Consider the following 21,619-nt stretch of genomic DNA (forward strand, 5'->3'; position numbering starts at 1 on the left):
TTGTGTTTAGTGAGTCCGCCAGATCAGAGGATAGATGTTGTGGTGGCAGCAGCTGCAGAGAAGTACTTGGGTGTACATGATTTTACTGCAGAAGAGTTACAGGATGTTTTGTACCATAGTGTCTTGTCCTCCCAAGCTGTTGACCTGATGCAGGATCCGATAGGGCCAATGTAGTGGAATAGTTTTTTTATACATTATTTTTATTACTTTTTGAACCTTTATTTAACTAGGCAAGTCAGTTAAGAACAAATTCTTATTTACAATGATGGCCTACTGGGGAACAGTGGGTTAACTGTCTTGTTCAGGGGCAAAATGCCAGATTTTTACCTTGTCATCTCAGGGATTCGATCCAGCAACCTTTCGGTTACTGGCCTACCGCCCCAATAGTGATGAGGTTTTTTAATGGGTGTAGGGTTAGTTGGTAGGGTAATATTTTCTTCACAAAGTGTTATGAATTCATACTCCAGAATAGTAGGCTGATACACAGCCAATACAGTAGGAGGCAGCATGCACCTATACCATTTGTTTGCAGACTGACACAATACCAAAGAAGAAGAAGTAGGGACGTCCCAAGGATCCCTGATAGCATGGCCCATTCGGAAATGTCGTCATTTCAGTATGTGTCTGCGCACAACATCGAAACACTTCCACCGTGGAACGTCCATTCGCTTTTATCCAGAAGGAAAAATCATCGTATTTTCAGATTTAGGTAAGCATCAAAAGCTCCTTGAATAGCTATTTACAAAGTTTCTAGAGATATCAAACGTATGGCATTATTGTAGGCCAACGTTACTCTTAAAGTTGAGGAATGTACGTAGCTAGCTTTGTGGCTAGCTTGCTAGCGTTAGCACGATGAACATGTTTATTGCCAATTTCTTGATCATATTAGGAGGATAATGAATGTTTAGGACTTTTAGCAGCCCTCATTGATGTGTAGCTAAGCAGTCTGCCGTGTAGTAGGTTAAGGGGACAAAATTAAACTTTGATTTTGGTGTTAGGCAGGACAAACCCGTTTTGCATATTTTTGGTATAACATCAACATCAAAATCAATCAATCGCAGCACGTTTTTGGAATAATTCAGCAGTTTTTTTTTACCTGATTAAGTACAATACCATTGGAATTAATGTTACCATCTAAACCTTTTTCATAAGCACAAATATTTTACTTTAAGCTTTTTGAAGCTGGTGTACCCGAAAGTGAACAACGCAAAAACGAAACTTGAGAACGGGAAGCATAGAAATAGCGCACATAGAACATATCTACAGCTTCTTAGACTTGCTTTCAATGAGAAAGAAATGGCTTATAGATCTGTCAATGTGAATTTGGTCGGGTTGCCCAAAAAGTTACACATTGCCAATTGTGTGCAACTGCAGCCCGCCTTGATCATCCCCTACGTTCCTTCATGAACACCCCCCCCCCAATCACTTTTAAATGTGGGTCAAAAGGGAAATAAAAGTATTGCTTTTTTGCTCCCTCCTTGCTAGCACATGTCTTGGGTATTCTCCCTTGCAGATTTTCTTAAGTTGGATGGGGAGGGGTGGTGAACAGCAATCTTCAAGTCTTTCCACAGATATGGGCATTGGCTGACTTCCACATTCTTGTTCTGAAGCCATTCCAAATAAAACATGTATTTGTCACATTCTTTTTAAACAGTGAAATGCTTTGTAATTATGGGGTATTGTGTGTAGATTGAGGATTTTTTATTTATTTAATCCATTTTAGAATAAGGCTGAAATGTAACAAAATGTGTAAAAGTCAAGGGGTCTGAATAGTTTCCGAATACACTGTGGAAGAGTGCTTTCGATACGCCCACTCTTTTCGATACGCCCACTCTTTTCGATACGCCCACAATCTTTTCGATACGCCCACAATTTTCTTTTCGATACGCCCACTCTTTTCTTTTCGACACGCCCACTCTTTTCTTTTCGACACGCCCAATCCTTTCCTTTCGACACGCCTACACTCCAGTCACCATACTGGGATGCAGCTACTCCCTTCTCATTTGGAAAAGTGAAAGCACACCTGTGAGAGGGGTCGCCCTGGTAGTAGTTGTAGGTTTTTGTACAGTACCCAAGACCAATCTGTGAGTTAATTTGACCATGGGGGAAAAAGAGCTACTGGGTAAATACTGCAATGCAGGTTGGATTGAATTGAGCCCTTAATCTTCATTTTCATGGTGATGATTGCACTTTTCTCCCCAACACAATAATGTGAGTCCACATTTTAATAGGTTTGACCTTCCACCGCAAGTGCCAATAGATGTCAGGAACTTGGCGGCATACCACTGTGAGCTAACTGTCTAGAGCTGTATTTGCGTGTGGTGCACTTTTGTTTTGCTTTTTATCGTAGCATGCCAGTGGACTTCTGGTAAGTAAAGCTTTTAGTGAGGAAAGTGATGGGATCTACGTTTAGCCACCCTCAAAATGAATATTTATGAGCAAATCCTCCCACCCACAACTTCTCCCCTGAATGCGTTTTTTAAATTTTATTTGAAGAAGTTGAAAGAAACCCTACCTTAAACCCCTATCTTAAATAATCCCACAGCCTTTTGTGAACTCACACTTGACCCCCCCCCCCCCCTAATAGCTATGACTTTGCTGATAGATACTTTATTGAGGATAAATGTACTTACGGCTGTGATACGTGGTTGTCCCACCTAGCTATCTTAAGATGATTGCACTCACTGTAAGTCCCACTGGATAAGAGCGTCTGCTTAATTACTCAAATGTAAATGGTTTGGGCGAAGGCTGAAATTGGGATTGAGAGTTAAAGGGGAGTGGAAACACTAGGATTTAGAACTTTGATTTCCTTTCTAAAGTGTTTCCATTCCCCTTTAAACGAGCACCTTATAAACTGCACACACACCAAAAACCCTGTTTTAACAAGTGGCAATAAATCACTGATATCAATTATGGGGGAAATCAGGTTGTACCCGCTGTTGACACTAACACTGTTTAGACAATTAGCTACATTTTGGAGTGATGCATTTTGATTTGGGGGTCGCCAAAATGGAAAAAGAAATTCAACACTTATTTGTCAATCACTCATATCGATATCACGTTGAAATCAATTGGGCTAGAGGGGGAGAGGAGGTTGCACGTCCTGTTAAAACTAACACGGCTCAAAGAAAAACACAATCTGGGAATAATGTGTACCTCACTGTTTCGAGGACAATTTGTTGAGGACAGTTAGCTACATTTTGAAGTGTTGCATTTTGATTCCAGTGGGTCGCCAACGCTGTAAGTGTAACGACACTTCCACGGATATCACCCTGAAATCAATAGAACAGGGGCAAACGTTCGGGCTGTTTAAACTCACACTATTCAAAGACCACACGGGAACTTGGAATAACCTACACATGGTTGGCTAGATGAACTGGTAAAATGCTATCTAATAATTTGGCCATGTAAAAATGTAATTCACAATCTGAAATAATGGTTGCCTACCATTTTGGCTTTATATTGGAGATTTGGCTCCTTTCACGTAGAAGAGACATCTGTGCTCGGATGTCATTTATATAACATGCTACTGTACAGCCACTGCATTCTAATGTTTTATTTATGTAACCTTTATTTAACTAGGCAAGTCAGTTACAAACAAATTCTTATTTACAATGACGGCCTACCCCAGCCAAACCCGGACGACACTGGGCCAATTGTGCCCCGCCCTATGGGACTCCCAATCACGGCCGGTCGTGATACAGCCTGTATTCGAACCATGGTGTATGTAGTGATGCCTCAAGCACTGAGATGCAGTGCCTTAGACCGCTGCGCCACTCTGGAGCCGAGCTGAATTTAGGCGCTTATCAGTGTCCAAATCTGCCATTTTCAAACCGGGGTACGAGTGTAAAGGGTTAAGAAACGTTTTACGCCCCTGGGTGTGTAAAGCTCTCTAGCTTGTAGTCCTAAAAACAGGAAATTAGTTAGCATTTTCTACCTCTGGTTCGCTGGCCATTCATATGGGGGAAATGAACTGGGTTTTGGGATATACGCTGAAAAAGGGTCTGAGGTTAAAGGCGTCTGCATACAGGTTCGGTTTGCTCCAAGCAGAACTCAGCTAGGCAACGCCAATGTCTGCTCGCATAATCCACAAAGACCTTCGCTTGAAAAACAAGAGAAAAGTGGCAATATTACTATTTTGTCCCTCTTGAGCCACCGTAGTAACAACATAGCCAGTAACACTTCCTTAAAATAGTCCAAATTAATCTAAGATAAATCGTGAAATCTGTAATTTTGACGTTTTTGATGAGGAGGTCTTAGTTGCACAATTTTGCATTTAGCTAAGATGTTTGGTGCAGTACTTCAAGTGGAAAAATGTGCATGAAAACTACTAATGCACTGCAGACAGTAGGACTTAGCTGCGCTCCCCTTCTCTTTTGTCGAATGACACAACTTAATTGAAGAACTCATCCGTAGTTCCCTCCCCTAATGTTGACCAATCACAGACGAAAGGACGTATACTTCGGTTACCAAACTTCAAATTGCCTCAACATTTTTTGTTGTTGTCCTAACAGCTGGGGAAAAAACATGTGGAACATCAGAACAAACAAAAACATCACAAAATGTCATCATAATACATGCGTAAAGTGTTTCGACTGGGAAGCATGCACCCGGCTTAACAAAGGCTTAAGAGATCTTATACGTTTTGTTCTATGAAATACCAGTCAGTCAACATTATCTTTTTAATGAATTATGAAAACTTTGTTTGTTTTGATTACATAAATGCTTCAAAATTCACAAAGTTTTGTTGGCTGAGGAAGGTTCTCATAGAACAAAACGTATAAGGTCTCCTAAGCCTGTGTTTACCACACATCTTATTTTTGGTGTTTATCCAAAATCCCAACAAAAAACCCATTCATTTCTCCATAGGCTTTGGCCAACGAGCCAGGGCAGAGTTAGCTTCCGTTAGTGCCAGGAAATGCCATTACTGTTTCTCTATATTTACTAGGAAGCAAAGAGAACGAAACAGGGAGGGACATACTTAAATTTGTCCAATAGAAATTCTTGTTTTTGTTGCAAAACGCAACCTTTTAAGATACTATTTTGCTCACATGCGCAAAACCATGTAAACACCTGCAAGACTTTAGTTAGTATGCATGTATTTCAGTCTTGTGCACGTGATAGCCACACACAGACACCTGGATTTTGGAAGTCTGTTTAATAATACTTTCCTGTGGATATTTTTGTCTCATTCAGCACTATATAAGAACCACCCAACTGACAATCGGCAGAGTACGTTAAGATATACACTGAACAAAAATATAAACACAAAATGTAAAGTGTTGATCCCAGCAATTTTTCCATACGCACAAAACGCTTATTTCTCTCAATTTTTGTCCACAAATTTGGTTATATCCCTGTTAGTGAGCATTTCTCCTTTGCCAAGATAATCCATCCACCTGACAGGTGTGGCATATCAAGAAGCTGATTAAACAGCATGATCGTTACATAGGTGCACCTTTAAAAGTTTTACAACACAAATGCCATAGATATCAATTTTTGATGGAGCGTGCAATTGTTGACTGCCTGAATGTCCATCAGAGCAGTTGACCAAGAGTTGAATGTAATTTTCTCTACCATAAGCCGCCTCCAACGTCGTTTAGAGAATTTGGCAGTACGTCCAACCGGCCTCACAACCGCAGAACACGTGCAACCACGTCAGCCCAGGACTTAAGTAAAATCTTTTAAATTCTTCCATGTTGCGTTTTATATTTTTGTTCAGGATAATTCTGTTCAACATTTGTGACAGACAAGGGACGTTTAATAATAAAATAAAATAAAGAGTAGCATTGCTGTTCAGGCAAGGGATATCATCGGGGACTATGTGCCATACTGTCTGTGCATAATGTGATCTTTACTTTTCAAGTCTTGTTTACTTGCCCCATATCACATGTTCTCATTTCCTCTCACCAGAGATAAGCCAATAATATTATTTGTCAAAAAAAAGTCCACTATTGCTTCCTGTGCAATTCAAGAGGGACAACTTTTAGGCACTATGCGGATTAGAGCGGCCATTTAGCATACTAAATAAAACAACCTTTGTTTGACCTTGTTTTCTCTGTCCCCTCTGTTGCAGGTTGTCCTTTGACCTGTCCCGTGTAGCTACAGTGATGGTCTGCATTCCCTGCATCGTCATTCCAGTCCTCTTGTGGGTGTACAAGAGGTTCCTTGAACCAATCATCTACCCCTTCATTGGCCCAATTATAAGCCGATTTTGGCCAACAAGGAATGCCGTCCAGGAGAGGGGCATAGGAACTGGTGACGTGAAAGCCAGTGACAAGAGCAATGGATGTCCAGTGATGAGCAATGGAGCATGCAAGGTAATACACCTGTTATTGGATTGTGGACTGGGAGAGCGTGCCATCACTTGTAGCAATCTCCGGTGACCAAGCCCCAGACCGGCTACACATGCTGAGGAAGTCATGACACACATTGTAATATGCATGACACCAATACATATACATGCAGAGTGTCCATAGGCAGATGGGTTGCCTCCCACAACGTTAAGTGCTCTAGAATACAGTACATTCTGAAAGTATTTAGACCCCTTGAATGTTGTTACGTTACAGCCTGATTCTAAAATGGATATATTTTTTTTCTTCTCATCAATCTTCACACTGCCCCATAATGACAAAGCAAATTACATTTTTCCAAATTGATAAACAATACCTTTATAGTTGTCACGTCCTGACCAGTAATAGGGGTTATTTGTTATTGTAGTTTGGTCAGGACGTGGCAGAGGGTATTTGTTTTATGTGGTTGGGGGGTTATGTGTATGTAGAGGGGTGTTTTATTTATGTGTTCCGGGGTTTTGGTGTATGTTCTTGTTTTGGTATTCTAGGTTTTCTAGTTTGTGTATTTCTTTGTTGGTCTGTGTGGCTCTCGATCAGGAACAGCTGTACATCGTTGTTCCTGATTGAGAGTCATATTTAGGGAGCATGTTTTCACCTGGTTGATTGTGGGTAGTTGTATTTGCACTGCTGTTGTTTAGCCTGCAAATCTGTTAGCTGTCGTTCTTTGTTTATTGTTTTTCCGTGTTCGCTATAATAAATATAATTATGAGCACGCAACCCGCTGCGCCTTGGTCTAATCACTTCGACAACCGTGACAATAGTACTCTTTATTTTTACTATTTTCTAAATTGTAGAATAATAGTGAACATATCAAATCTATGAAATAACACATATGGAATCATGTAGTAACCCCCAAAAAGTGTTAAACGAATCAAAATATATTTGAGATTCTTCAAAGTAGCCATCCTTTGCCTTGATGACAGCTTTGCATACTATCACATTACATAAGTATTCAGACCCTTTACTCAGTACTTTGTTGAAGCACCTTTTGGCAGCGATTACAGCCTCAAGTCTTCTTTGGTATGACGCTACAAGCTCGGCACACCTGTATTTGGGGAGTTTCTCCCATTCTTCTCTGCAGATCCTCTCAAGCTCTGTCAGGTTGGATGGGGAGTGTCTCTGCACAGCTATTTTCAGGTCTCTCCAGAGATGTTCGATTGGTTTCAAGTCCAGGCTCTGGCTCGGCCACTCAAGGACATTCAGAGACTTGTCCCGAAGCCACTCTTGCGTTGTCTTGGCTTTGTGCTTAGGGTCGTTGACCTGTTGGAAGGTGAACCTTCGCCCCAGTCTGAGGTTCTCCCCCAATTGGTCAGTTTGGCCAGGCAGCCAGCTCTAGGGAGAGTTGGTGGTTCCAAACCTCTTCCATTTAAGAATGATGGAGGCTACTGTGTTATTGCTGACCTTCAATGCTGCAGACATTTTTTTGGTACCCTTCCCCAGATCTGTACCTTGAAACAATCCTGTCTCTGAGCTTTACGGACAATTCCTTCAACCTCATTGCTTGGTTTTTGCTCTGACATGCACTGTCAACTGTGGGACCTTTTTATAGACAGGTATGTGCCTTTCCAAGTCATGTCCAATCAATTGAATTTACCACAGGTGGACTCCAAGTTGTAGAAACATCTTAAGGATGATCAATGGAAACAGGATGCACCTGAGCTCAATTTTGAGTCTCATAGCAAAGGGCCTGAATTCTTATGTAAATAAGGTATTACTGTTTTAAAATGTTTAATACATTTGCAAATCTTTCTAAAAAGCTGTTTTCGCTTTGTCATAATGGGTTATTGTGTGTAGGGGAAGAATTGATGAGGGGAAAAATTACTTTATACATTTTTAGAATAAGGCTGTAATGTAACAAAATGTTATGTCAAGGTGTCTGAATACTTTCTGAATGCACTGTAGGTCTGGAATTTCCAAGACTAATGCATGCATGTCGCAGACTGTAAACCTTTTGTTTGTTCCTTTAGGTAATGTTGGATTCAACAGCATTCCACTTAGTTTAGAGCAGGGATATTCAATCGGGGGTCCGCGGAGGTACTGCAGGGGGTCCGCAAAAAAATAATAACAAAAAATAATTTGAATTTTTAATTCAATGTTTTTTGAATATGGCAAAATAAAATAATTTTGTATTACATACCTACAGTAGAAAATAGGAGAATATCCTATTTCTGATGTCAACTTTATTTCTCAACTCCTAATATTGAGCAAATGACACTCACTGGAGTCAATGACACTCACTGGAGTCAATGACGCTCACTGGAGTCAATGACGCTCACTGGAGTCAATGACGCTCACTGGAGTCAATGACGCTCACTGGAGTCAATGACGCTCACTGGAGTCAATGACGCTCACTGGAGTCAATGACGCTCACTGGAGTCAATGACGCTCACTGGAGTCAATGACGCTCACTGAATTCAATGACGCTCACTGGAGTCAATGACGCTCACTGGAGTCAATGACGCTCACTGGAGTCAATTACACTCACTGGAGTCAATTACACTCACTGGAGTCAGTTACACTCACTGGATTATCTGACATAGACTTTGAAAAAACACCCACAAATAGGGCTGCCAGTCAATAGGGCTACCAGTCAATAGGGCTACCAGTCAATAAGGCTACCAGTCAATAGGCTACCAGTCAATAGGCTACCAGTCAATAAGCTACCAGTCAATAGGGCTACCAGTCAATAGGGCTACCAGTCAATAGGGCTACCATACCAGTCAATAAGCTACCAGTCAATAAGGCTACCAGTCAATAGGCTACCAGTCAATAGGGCTACCAGTCAATAAGGCTACCAGTCAATAGGCTACCAGTCAATAAGCTACCAGTCAATAGGGCTACCAGTCAATAGGGCTACCAGTCAATAAGCCACCAGTCAATAAGGCTACCAGTCAATAAGGCTACCAGTCAATAGGGCTACCAGTCAATAGGGCTACCAGTCAATAGGGCTACCAGTCAATAGGCTACCAGTCAATAAGCTACCAGTCAATAGGGCTACCAGTCAATAAGGCTACCAGTCAATAGGGCTACCAGTCAATAGGCTACCAGTCAATAGGGCTACCAGTCAATAGGGCTACCAGTCAATAGGGCTACCAGTCAATAGGGCTACCAGTCAATAGGGCTACCAGTCAATAGGGCTACCAGTCAATAGGGCTACCAGTCAATAAGGCTACCAGTCAATAGGCTACCAGTCAATAGGGCTACCAGTCAATAGGGCTACCAGTCAATAGGGCTACCAGTCAATAGGGCTACCAGTCAATAAGGCTACCAGTCAATAGGGCTACCAGTCAATAGGGCTACCAGGCAATAGGGCTACCAGTCAATAGGGCTACCAGTCAATAGGGCTACCAGTCAATAGGGCTACCAGTCAATAGGGCTACCAGTCAATAGGGCTACCAGTCAATAGGGCTACCAGTCAATAGGGCTACCAGTCAATAGGGCTACCAGTCAATAGGGCTACCAGTCAAAATGGGTGGCAAGTGGCGCTGGCTGCTGGAAAGCTTTCTTGACATGGACCTTTATTTAACCAGCTGAACAGCTGCTCTTAATGAAAATGTGTTTGGAGTTACCTTTCAATCTTATAGGCTATGATTTTTTTACACTTCCAATTATAATATGTTGATTACTTCTCCTTGCCATTCAACTGATGGTAGACAATAAAAATATATATATTTTTTGCTAACATATGATGGGACCTGCAGGGGTCCATGGGCAAGAAAAGGTTGAATACCCCTGCTTTAGAGTGAACATGTTGTTTACAAGGCTTCTAGACTATTGCTACTTCTGTTGTCAATTGTTAACTATTGAAGCCATCTCTCTTTTCAGACGGAAGTCAATGGTGTTGCTGCAAATGGGCCGGCTGCAAATGGGCCGGCTGCAAATGGGCCGGCTTCTACAGTATCTGACAAGAAGACTGACTAACATTTAACCAGTTTTTCAACTGTGAAAATATTTGAATACAATATGGAGAACTTAACTTTATCGTTCTTATTTTGTGAAATTGACTAGTGTGGGATCTTTTAATGCTGGTCTGGATTTAACATAGCAACACATATTGTACATTTTCCGTAATGCTCATTTCAATTGTTTTGAGGAATAGAATATATGTAGAAAATATTTCTGCCTTTGTTTTATCATGCTTGATTCCCTGATGTATTTATTATAACAGATAAAATACCTAGTTCTTTATAGTATTAAATACATATTTTATTTTCTAATTCCGAAATTAATTATTAGCAATGATTAAAAAGGACATTTAAACACATTCCGACCTTGTGATTTTTAAGCAATCCCTTTTTCCCCCTTTTATGTGCAATGTATAAATAAACCTATGGATTACTATCATTGTTTTTGCTCTCCTAGTGGATCTCATTTAGCCTGGTCTCAACAGTTTATACTATTAACCTTTATTTAACCAGGCTGGTCAATAAAGAACAAATACTTATTTACAATGAAGGTCTGGCAAGAGGCAAAAGCCCTCCTGGTGAGGACTGGGTCTGAAAAAACAATGTAAGGACAGCAGACAGAAGACACTGACAACAGCACAAATACAACAGCAAACAGTGTGTGTGAAGTAAAACAACATTCTTCCTTAAATAAGACAACGCAAAGTAGTGACATCGGGTGACAAATAGAAACAACTACATCTCAACAACCTGTTAATCTATTTGTCTTTTGTGGACACCAGGTCCTGGAGTTTTAGGTTGGCTTGGAGGGAATTCCAAGACCAGGGAACTGAGTAATGAAAATACCTTTTTCCGTGCTGGCTTCTAATATTCGGGACTGTTGGCATAAAACAAGATTTGAGATCTGAGCTTGTATGTGTTTATTTTGAGCTGGAATTATATATAAAATGGCAGATTTATTAAAATGGCCTAATATACACACAGTTGAAGTCGGAAGTTTACATACACCTTAGCCAAATACATTTAAACTCAGTTTTTCACAATTCCTGACATTTAATCCTAGTAAAAATAACCCTGTCTTAGGTCAGTTAGGATCACCGCTTTATTTTAAGAATGTGAAATGTCAGAATAATAGTAGAGAGAATGATTTATTTCAGCTTTAATTTCTTTCATCACATGGGTCAGAAGTTTACATACACTCAATTAGTATTTGGTAGCATTGCCTTTAAATTGTTTAACTTGGGTCAAATGTTTTGGGTAGCCTTCCACAAGCTTCCCACAATAAGTTGGGTGAATTTTGGCCCATTCCTCCTGACAGAGCTGGTGTAACTGAGTCAGGTTTGTAAGCCTCCTTGCTCGCACATGCTTTTTCAGTTCTGCCCACAAATGTTCTATATGATTGAGGTCAGGGCTTTGTGATGGCCACTCCAATACCTTGACTTTGTTGTCCTTAAGCCATTTTTCCACAACTTTGGAAGTATGCTTGGGGTCATTGTCCACTTGGAAGACCCATTTGCAACCAAGCTTTAACTTCCTGACTGATGTCTTGAGAAGTTACTTCAATATATCCACATCATTTTCCTGCCTCATGATGCCATCAATTTTGTGAAGTGCACCAGTCCCTCCTGCAGCAAAGCACCCCCACAACATGATGCTGCCACCCCTGTGCTTCACGGTTGGGATGGTGTTCTTCGGCTTGCAAGCCTCCCCCTTTTTCCTCCAAACATAACGATGGTCATTATGGCCAAACAGTTCTATTTTTGTTTCATCAGACCAGAGGACATTTCTCTACCTGGTTAAATAAAGGTTAAATAAAAAAAAGATATAAAAAAATACAGATATGCATCTATTGGTCACAGATACCTTAATTATTATATATATTTTTTAAGTAGGTGAGCGGATCAGAAAACCAGTCAGTGTCTAGCGTGACCACCATTTGCCTCATGCAGCGTGACATATCTCCTTCGCATTGTTGATCAGACTGATTGTGGCCTGTGGAATGTTGTCCCACTATATATATTTTTTTATTTCACCTTTATTTAACCAGGTAGGCTAGTTGAGAACAAGTTCTCATTTACAACTGCGACCTGGCCAAGATAAAGCAAAGCAGTGCGACAAAATCAAACACAGAGTTACACATAAATGTACAGTCAATAACACAATAGAAAAAAAGTATTCCCAGTTATGTGAAATCCATAGATTAGAGCCTAATTAATTTACTTAAATTGACTGATTTCCTGATATGAACTGTAACTATGTCACGCCCTGACCATAGAGAGCCTTTGTTTCTCTATGGTGTAGTAGGTCAGGGCGTGACTAGGGGGTAGTCTAGTTTAATATTTCTATGTTGTGTTCTAGTTTATATTTTCTATGTTGGTGTTTTGTATGATTCCCAATTAGAGGCAGCTGGTAATTGTTGTCTCTAATTGGGGATCATATTTAAGTAGCTATTTTTCCCCACCTCTGTTTGTGGGTTATTGTTTTGTGTTTGTACCTGTGCACCACGTAGTCACATTTAGTTGTTTATTTATTTATTTGATTGATTTATTTGTTTGTTTGTTTGTTTTTGCTTGAAGTTTCACTTTGGAATAAAGATGTGAAACTCTACACACGCTGCGCCATGGTCCCATTTTGTTCAGTATAGTATCACCATAGTACAACACAGAGGGAAAAGTTCAATGAATAAACTATTTTCTGGCGGCAAATGAAAAACATAATTTGCGCCTGTAATAAAACCCAATACGCAGTTTGAGTTTCCTTGCAAGGTTCTTTACATGGGTGGTGAAGCTTAACTTCTCATCCACCCAATCTCCCAGATATTTGTCTTGCTCTATAGAATGTCCTTCCAAGCTTGTAATTACAAAATACCATGGATTTTGTGAATGAGTGGTGCTCGGGAGTGTGAACTAATTTCACATTTTAGTCATTTAGCAGACGCTCTTATCCAGAGGGGGCTCATTTATCTTTAACCCTATCAAATAATCCACCTATCAAGAAAATGTTGATTAAAAGAGTTTCTCTCAGTTACCACACCTGTGAATCAACCAGAAGCGGTTTAGGGAGCTGTTCATCTTTTATTTCCACTCTAAAACTTTCACTACTTGACAACATTTTTAAGGATTATTCAGATTATTAGCTGTAGATTTGAAGTAGTGGTCTGCTTTCAGTTTTCGGGTCATAGCCACATTCTGATTCTGAAGGTGTTTAAAAGCCATCCAATCATCAGCTGAATCATACCTTACTTTAGCGCACCAAGCTTTCTGTTTCTTTATGAGTTCAGTTAGTTCATCTGAGAACCAGGGGTTGTCTCTGCCCTTCTGTCTTGTTTGAAAGGGCCATGCTTGTTGCGTACATCATGAAATGCTTTATGGAAGTAAGAAAAGGCAAATTCAACTGTATTCCAGGCAATAATCCCTCCAAATAACCTGAGTATCAAACTGCTTCCAGTTTCTTTTCATGATGATATGTGGAGGTAGTTTAGGAATTGTACCATCCCTCACACAGGCAGCAGCACAGTGGTGATTTCTACTGTATCATTAGCAAAAAAACACCAGAAGAATTAAAACAATGTGGAGTGTTGTTTAAAACAATTTTAGAGGACACTTTGCATTGAACTGTGTTACATTGTTAACTCTAACCAGCTCCATTGCTGTCATTATCAAGCCAAACATGTCATGACAATTCCATAACGAAATGCCAAGAGAGCAGAAACAGACCGGCACCCAGGCTAGATCACATTGCAGCATAGAATAATTTGCTCATCTGTTATTTCTCATTTATGATGGGGATAAAGTAACCCCATCAGAGAACACTATCATAACCATAATAGGATAAAATATCAAGTCCTTCATGGACACACTAGGCTTGGAGTAAAAAGCACGCTCAGTGAAGAATCTCCATTTAAATCGTTTTTTAGTCCAGCACTTAATCTGTGTCCAGAAACTGTCCCACAGAGTTTTTGCTGCATCACTTGAGTCGCTTGATCTCTAGCTACTAGGGCCAGCGAGGGAGAAATATCTGTGACCCCTACGCTAGTTACAGTAACTAAGATTATATTCCTTAGCCACTGCAATTTTAAAATGTAAAAACAAAAAAATGGTTTGAAGAAGATTCATGCCTTGCTAAGGAACTGCCCCCATCAGAGTTAATGGCGGAACATTCCAGAGTGAACGTTTCAGATAGAAAAATAATGTCTAGAATTGTCTCGGCTTTGACAGTTTACAGTGTTGGGTCCGTTCTACGCTTTTCTATCTTCAACGTAACGACGTCACCCTTCCGCTCAACTGTCAGAGTGACGTTAACGCAAGTCTGTGGCGACGTGGAAATATGGTGGAAGAGGACTAGAGTGAAGTCGGAGCTTTCTCAAATTCTTTATTTAGTAAACGTTTGTTTATCATTGACCTTTACAGCTATAGCAACTGTTCAACCTAAGCAGAAGACTGTCAAGAACCTGGGAGAAGAACACGAGCTAGGTGCCACGAGAGCTGTGAATTTAACAGATGAGCTGTCAGCTGATGCTATGTGGCTAGATAGCTAGCATAACTTAGTTGTTAGCTCACTACCCAGACATAGCTAACTAGTTAATCTATGAATTAGTTAACTAGCGTGTTATTGTAATCTCATGTCAGTTACACATTCAGTTTCACAACCTTGAAGGAAGCGTGTCTCTAACTGCTGCATTTAGAGCGTTTGATGAGCTAACGTTAGCTAGCTGCAGCTAGGGGGTGTGTAACGTTACTAACGTACAGTAACTAACAGTAGCGTTAGTTAGCTAGCTAGCTTGCTATCTAGCAAGCAAGTCTATTAACACCTTAATTTATTAACCAATGACGTTTCTTGTCTGGTCAATATTAGTTATTTTTTACTGAAAATGTATCACTACTGTAACTGTCAGACACCGATGTGCAAGGAGAGTGAAACGCAGTTTTGCGGCTGCTACTTGTAGTTAGCTAGCCAGTTAGGTTGCTATAGACTAGCTAGCAAGTCCATGGACACCTTTCTGTATTAACTAGCTAATACTTTAATGTCTGGTCGATAGTTATGATATTTTTTTTCTTTCTGAAAATGTATAGATAACTCTCAGTCACAGATGTGGCACTATAGCTGAAGGCCATGACATGGGTGTGATCAAATGAATGTGTGTACTAAAGGTGTGTGAGCAAACTATAAGTCGATGGGGCAAACTCATCCTGTAATACAGCAGGTGTGTTGAACAATGAACATGCCACGTAATGCATCACTATGCACCAGGCAGTCAATGTTTGTTCGCTTACACTTAAATTAATTCAGCCTGTCACGTTTGGAAGGACGCGTGATGTCATGACACTTTGCTCCCAGTGGTTCAGTCTAAACAGATCCCTAACAGCGAACCTGTTTGGGACAAGAGTGTATTCATCAACAGCAGGCGACAGCCGAGTCAGTATGTTCACATTCTGCCAAATGGGTCATATTTCCAAAATCAAGACAAGCTCACAAAAAGCTTCCAAACAGGGCTGAAATCCTCAAGGCATATTCTGTGAAGGATATAAGGATGCAGCCAGACAGATAGATGTGCGTCATGAGCCAGATTTCGGCCTGAATGTAATTAGGTCATTAGTCAATTAATAAGAAAAAAATAACATTTCTCAGATGCCATGCATGTTGCTGCCAACTGGTGGTGTGAGTAGAGTTGGCTAAGCTTCATAGCTTTGCAATACATAATTTAATGCAGCAAGTGGATCATGGCTGACTCCATAGCCAATGTCAAATGTAAACAGCTCTCACCAGGGAACAGGGAGATTCTTCTACATCAGAAGTAGGCCTAAGTCTCAGGTAGAGGAGAGGATTGCTAAACGTCATAGGTACCCATTCATTTAGAATTAGAAGTCAGGATTTTGTCATGTTTCCTGTTTCATGAACCAAACCTATTCTATTTTATTCTATCAGATTCAGATAAGTCGACCTAACGTGAGTAGTGGATGAGCGAGTAGCCTAATCTCTTCTTGGTTCTGTTCCCCAGTACAGTGCCCGGTGTGGTAGTGGGAGATGAGGCAGTGAGAAAGAGAGCCTCTCCTCAGACCCCGTGTACTCAGGAGATGGGAGCCAACACCAGCCAGGTCAGTGACCTGTGTGAGAACCAGAGCCTCAGGACCCTGATTGGAACAGAGTCCATCTCAGAGAATGATCCCTTTTGGAACCAGCTCATCTCTTTCACCTTCATCAGTCCCACTAGCAGGTAATAACATGAGCATCTGAATGATTAAAGTAGCAGTACTAAACTCAGCAAAAAAATAAATGTCCTCTCACTGTCAACTGCATTTATTTTCAGAAAACTTAACGTGTAAATATTTGTATGTGTTATAACAAAATTCAACAGCTGAGACATAAACTGAACAAGTCCCAAAGACATGTGACTAACAGAAATGGAATAATGTGTTCCTGAACAAAGGGGGGACAAAATAGTAACAGTCAGTATCTGGTGTGGCCACCAGCTGCATTAAGTACTGCAGTGCATCTCTTCCTCATGGACTGCACCAGATTTGCCAGTTCTTGCTGTGAGATGTTACCCCACTCTTCCACCAAGGCACCTGCAAGTTCTCGGACATTTCTGGGGGGAATGGCCCTAGCCCTCACCCTCCGATCCAACAGGTCCCAGACGTGCTCAATGGGATTGAGATCCGGGCTCTTCGCTGGCCATGGCAGATCACTGACATTCCTGTCTTGCAGGAAATCACGCACAGAAGGAGCAGTATGACTGGTGGCATCGTCATGCTGGAGGGTCATGTAATGCCAACTCCTTACCACTCAATGAAACAATGACACAAACAGAACCAGTCTAGACAACCACAACAATTTTAATTAAATTGGTTTAAACAAATGGGCTAAAGGAATCCATGCGACTAGTACTATGTTACTTTAGTAGCCCAATCCCAGATCTGTTTGCTTTATAGCCAACTCCTTGCAGTAATGACCATGGGAGTCGGCAAGACGGCACAAACAGATCTGGGACCAGGCTAATCAAATAGGCCAGGTTAGATGATGTATTCTCTTAAACCTATTTGTTTAATCACATTGAAAGGGAATTGTTGTTGAAATACAGGTAGTGTTGTCACACAGAATTACACGTTTCTCCTAAAACAGGACATGTTTTAGTAGATCAAACAAAAGGTTTGTAATGTTTACCATGGCTTCACTGCACCCTAACCTCTTTCCCAGTTACGTATTTAACTGTCTAACACACTGTGCTTTTCAACTCCGGTTCCAACACATTTCTTCTGGCTGTTACCTTGACGATAAGTTATTCCTGGCCCGTCAACATTAGCTAAGTTGCAGTAACAGAGAGTAGGTCTTAGTTAACTTCTTCCAAGTCAAACAGCATTTATGTTACTATTTGCAGACCTCAGCTGACTTGCTGTAATGATCTAACTGACTTTATGATCTGGTGTGACAGGTAGTATAGTTGATCTTAAAGACGCAACCCAGATATTTTAGAACTTTTCCTGTTGAAAAACAATATCCCACGTATAAATACACTAATGTACACACTTTTTTGTTGTTGTTGTACTTTTACAGTTTTTTTCTCCCCAATTTTGCGGTGGTGGATTAAGTACCCGATTGTCATACTTTAGTAAAAGTAAAGATACCTTAGAAAATAACTCAAGTAAAAGTGAAATTCACCCAGTAAAATCCAACTTGAGAAAAAGACTAAGTATTTGGTTTTAAATATACTTAAGTATCAAAAGTAAAAGTATAAATCATTTCAAATTCCTTATATTAAGCAAACCAGACAGCACCATTTTCTTTTTTGTGGTTGTAAATTTACGAATAGCCAGGGGCACGCTCCAACACTCAGACATAATTTTCAAATGCAGCATGTGTTTAGTGAGTCCACCAGATCAGATGCAGTAGGGATGACCAGGGTTGTCCTCTTGAGAAGTGTGTGTTTCTGTCCTGCTAATCATTTAAAATGTAACGAGTACTTTTGGGTGTCAGGGAAAATGTATGGAGTAAAAAGAACATCATGTTCTTTAGGAATGTAATGAAGTAAAAGTTGTCAAATATAAAAAAAGTACAGAGATCCCCAAAAACTATTTAAGTAGTACTTTCAAGTATTTGTTTACTTAAGTACTTTACACCACTGCAATTTCGTGATATCTAATTGGTAGTTACATTCTTGTCCCATCGCTGCAACTCCCCTATGGACCCGGGAGAGGCGAAAGTCGAAAGCCATGCGTCCCCCCGAAACACGACCCTGCCAAGCCGCACTGCTTCTTGACACACTGCTCGCTTAACCTGGAAGCCAGCCGCACAAATGTGTTGGATGAAGCACCGTCCAGCTGGTGACCGAAGTCAGCTTGCAGGCGCCCAGCCCGCCACAAGGAATCGCTAGAGTGTGATGGGACAAGGAAATCCCTGCCGGCCAAACCATCCCCAACCCGTACGACGCTGGGACAATTGTGTGCCGCCTCATTGGTCTCCCGGGTCACGGCCGGCTGTGACACCGCCTGGGATCGAACTCGGGTCTGTAGTGACACCTCAAGCACTGCAATGCTGAGCCACTCGGGGGGCCTGTAATGCACACACTTATCGGTTAAAACAAAAATCTGTATTAGAGATATGTAATACTCTAATTATATTTCTATGATTGAGTGTTGTGACTATACACACACTGCTTGACAGTAGAGGGCACAATAGACTATCAATGATGGTGAAATGGATGAACATGAGTTTGTTAGCTGACACTAATTTAGTCAGTTCACAAGTGGAAGGACTGCAGTTTAATTGTCCCTGGTAAAGGAAGGACCACAGCCATGGCTCTTATGTGAACTCTTGAGATACAGAGCCCACTTGAATGCTTGCCAATATCAGATCAAGAGCTGTTGTGGCTGCTGTTATGGAGTTGATCTTGCTTCTACATCTGCATTGCTTACTCTTTGGGGTTTTAGGCTGGGTTCTGTATAGGCACTTTGAGACGTCTGCTGATGTAAAAAGGGTTTTATAAAATACATGTCTTTCCTGTCTTCTGTCTCTGTGTCTCTCTCTCTCTCTCTCTCTCTCTCTCTTCTTTCTCCCCCCCACAGTGGGGACTCCAAGCTGTTGGAAGAGGCTGTCATTCCCCTCGCCAAGATCCTGAGTAGGTCTCATGTTTGTGTATTAAGCTTGTCTGTCCTGACTGTTAACCTTTTCTACTTATTTGGGCTTTGTTGATTGGGTCAGCGGCCACCGTTTACACCAAAACAAGCTTTTACATTTACTAATTTCAAACTACAAACTTCATTCAGTGCTACATTTAATCTTCGGATATTTACAGACTTTTATTTGACAGATTTACCTGTAGTAAACATGTAGAAAGCATGTTATCAGTAATTATATTGTCTTTGTTTCATAAACAAGACGCTATAGATTATTGATGTACTATGTGTCAGAATCACCAAGCAGTCTTTTTAAGTACTATGTACTTCCTCTCTCCTGTCACTCTCTACAGTTGAGAACAATCCCAGAACAGGGAATTTTGGAGCCCTTGTGAGAATATTCCTGGGAAGAACCAAAGAGCTGAAAATATCCACAGAATGCCAAGAGTAAGTATCATGTGAAACCGAACTGTAAAGGGGACAGAAGCATCAAAATGAATAGTTAAGTCATAAATACGCCCTGTGTTATACTCTCAATGTTGAAGTCAATGACTGGGTTGAAGTGGTGACGCTGCAACCATTGACATGTCTCATTGGAATCTAGAGGTAGGCCTATAGTTGTGGGACAGTGACATGGATAGTTCATTAATAAATACGTCCTGTGCTGTACACCATGGAGTGATGATGCAGAACCCCAGTTTGAGGAACCCTGTATTAGCAGAGGGGATGGATGGATGGATGGATGGATGGATGGATGGATCGTACCAGTCAAGAGTTTGGACACACCTACTCAGTCAAGGGTTGTTCTTTTATTTTTACTATTTTCTACATTTAGAATAATAATGAAGACATCAAAACTATGAAATAACACATATGGGATCATGTAGTAACCAAAAAAAGTGTTAAACAAATTAAAATATATTTTATATTTGAGATTCTTCAAAGTAGCCACCCTTTGCCTTGATGACAGCGTTGCACACTCTTGGTTTTTTCTCAACCAGCTTCATGAGGTAGTCACCTAGAATGCATTTCAATTAACTAGTGTGCCTTGTTAATTTGTGGGATTTCTTTCCTTAATGCGTTTGAGCCAATCGGTTGTGTTTTGACAAGGTAGGGGTGGTATACAGAAGATAGCTCTACTTGGTAAAATACCAAGTCCATATTATGGCAAGAACAGCTCAAATAAGCAAAGAGAAATGACAGTCCATCATTACTTTAAGACATGAAGGTCAGTCAATGCAGAAAATGTCAAGAACTTTGAAAGTTTCTTCAAGTGCAGTCGCAAAAACCATCAAGCACTATGATGAAACTGGCTCTCATGAGGATCGCCACAGGAATGGATGACCCAGAGTTACCTCTGCTGAAGAGGATAAGTGCATTAAAGTTACCAGCCTCAGAAATTGCAGCCCAAATAAATGCTTCAGAGTTCAAGTAACAGACGCATCTCAACATCAACTGTTCAGTTGAGACTGTGTGAAGCAGGCCTTCATGGTCGAATTGCTGCAAAGAAACCACTACTAAAGGACGCCAATAAGAAGAAGAGACTTGCTTGGGCCTAGAAACACGAGCAATGGACATTAGACCAGTGGAAATCTGTCCTTTGGTCTGATGAGTAAAATTTGAGATTTTTGGTTCCAACCGCCGTGTCTTTGTGAGACGCAGAGTAGGTGAACGGATGATCTCCGCATGTGTGGTTCCCACCATGAAACATGGAGGATTAGTGATCTGAACGCGCAAACAAAACGGAGGTATTTGGACATAAATATGGAGTTTATCGAACAAAACAAACATTTCTTGTGGGAGTCCTGGGAGTGCATTCCGACGAAGATCAGCAAAGGTAAGTGAAGATTTATAATACTATTTCTGAGTTTAGTTGACTCCAGAACTTGGCGGGTAACTATATAGCTTGCTTTGATGGCTGAGCTCTGTTCAATATTCTCAGTACAATGTGCTTTCGCCGTAAAGCTATTTTGAAATCTGACACAGCGGTTGCGTTAAGGAGAAGTGTATCTATAATTCTTTCAATAACTGTTGTAAATTTTTTTCAACATTTATGATGAGTATTTTTGTCATTTGATGTGCTCATTCACCGGAAGTTTTGGAGGCAATACATTTTCTGAACATCACGCGCCAATGTAAAATGGGGTTTATGGATATAAATATGAACTTTATCGAGCAAAACATACATGTATTGTGTAACATTGAGTCCTGGGAGTGTCATCTGATGAAGATCATCAAAGGTTAGTGATTA

The 21,619-nt window shown here is 40.7% G+C and overlaps 2 protein-coding genes across 3 annotated transcripts in view; both read left to right on the forward strand.

Annotated features, from left to right (window-relative positions):
• Positions 1 to 628: 628 nt before the first annotated feature.
• On the forward strand, positions 629 to 10,700 carry cr032 (CR032 protein). Its single transcript, NM_001141068.1, is given in 3 exon segments — positions 629 to 709; positions 6,077 to 6,320; positions 10,179 to 10,700. Coding segments are annotated over 2 exon segments (306 nt in total). The 5' UTR covers positions 629 to 709; positions 6,077 to 6,110; the 3' UTR covers positions 10,275 to 10,700.
• Positions 10,701 to 14,536: 3,836 nt separating this feature from the next.
• The window catches only part of dym (dymeclin), a 211,929-nt gene continuing 204,846 nt past the window's right edge, over positions 14,537 to 21,619 (forward strand). Inside the window, exons 1-4 of one of the 2 annotated variants that reach the window (XM_045692575.1) lie at positions 14,537 to 14,730; positions 16,257 to 16,472; positions 19,318 to 19,370; positions 19,722 to 19,815. In XM_045692575.1, coding sequence (XP_045548531.1) covers positions 16,333 to 16,472; positions 19,318 to 19,370; positions 19,722 to 19,815 — 287 coding nt within the window. In that variant the 5' untranslated portion in view covers positions 14,537 to 14,730; positions 16,257 to 16,332. The remainder of the gene's footprint in view (positions 14,731 to 16,256; positions 16,473 to 19,317; positions 19,371 to 19,721; positions 19,816 to 21,619) is intronic. The other variant, XM_045692576.1, reaches the window with a different exon arrangement.

This window comes from Salmo salar, chromosome ssa13 (assembly GCF_905237065.1).
Source record: "Salmo salar chromosome ssa13, Ssal_v3.1, whole genome shotgun sequence".
Classification (NCBI taxonomy): domain Eukaryota; kingdom Metazoa; phylum Chordata; class Actinopteri; order Salmoniformes; family Salmonidae; genus Salmo; species Salmo salar.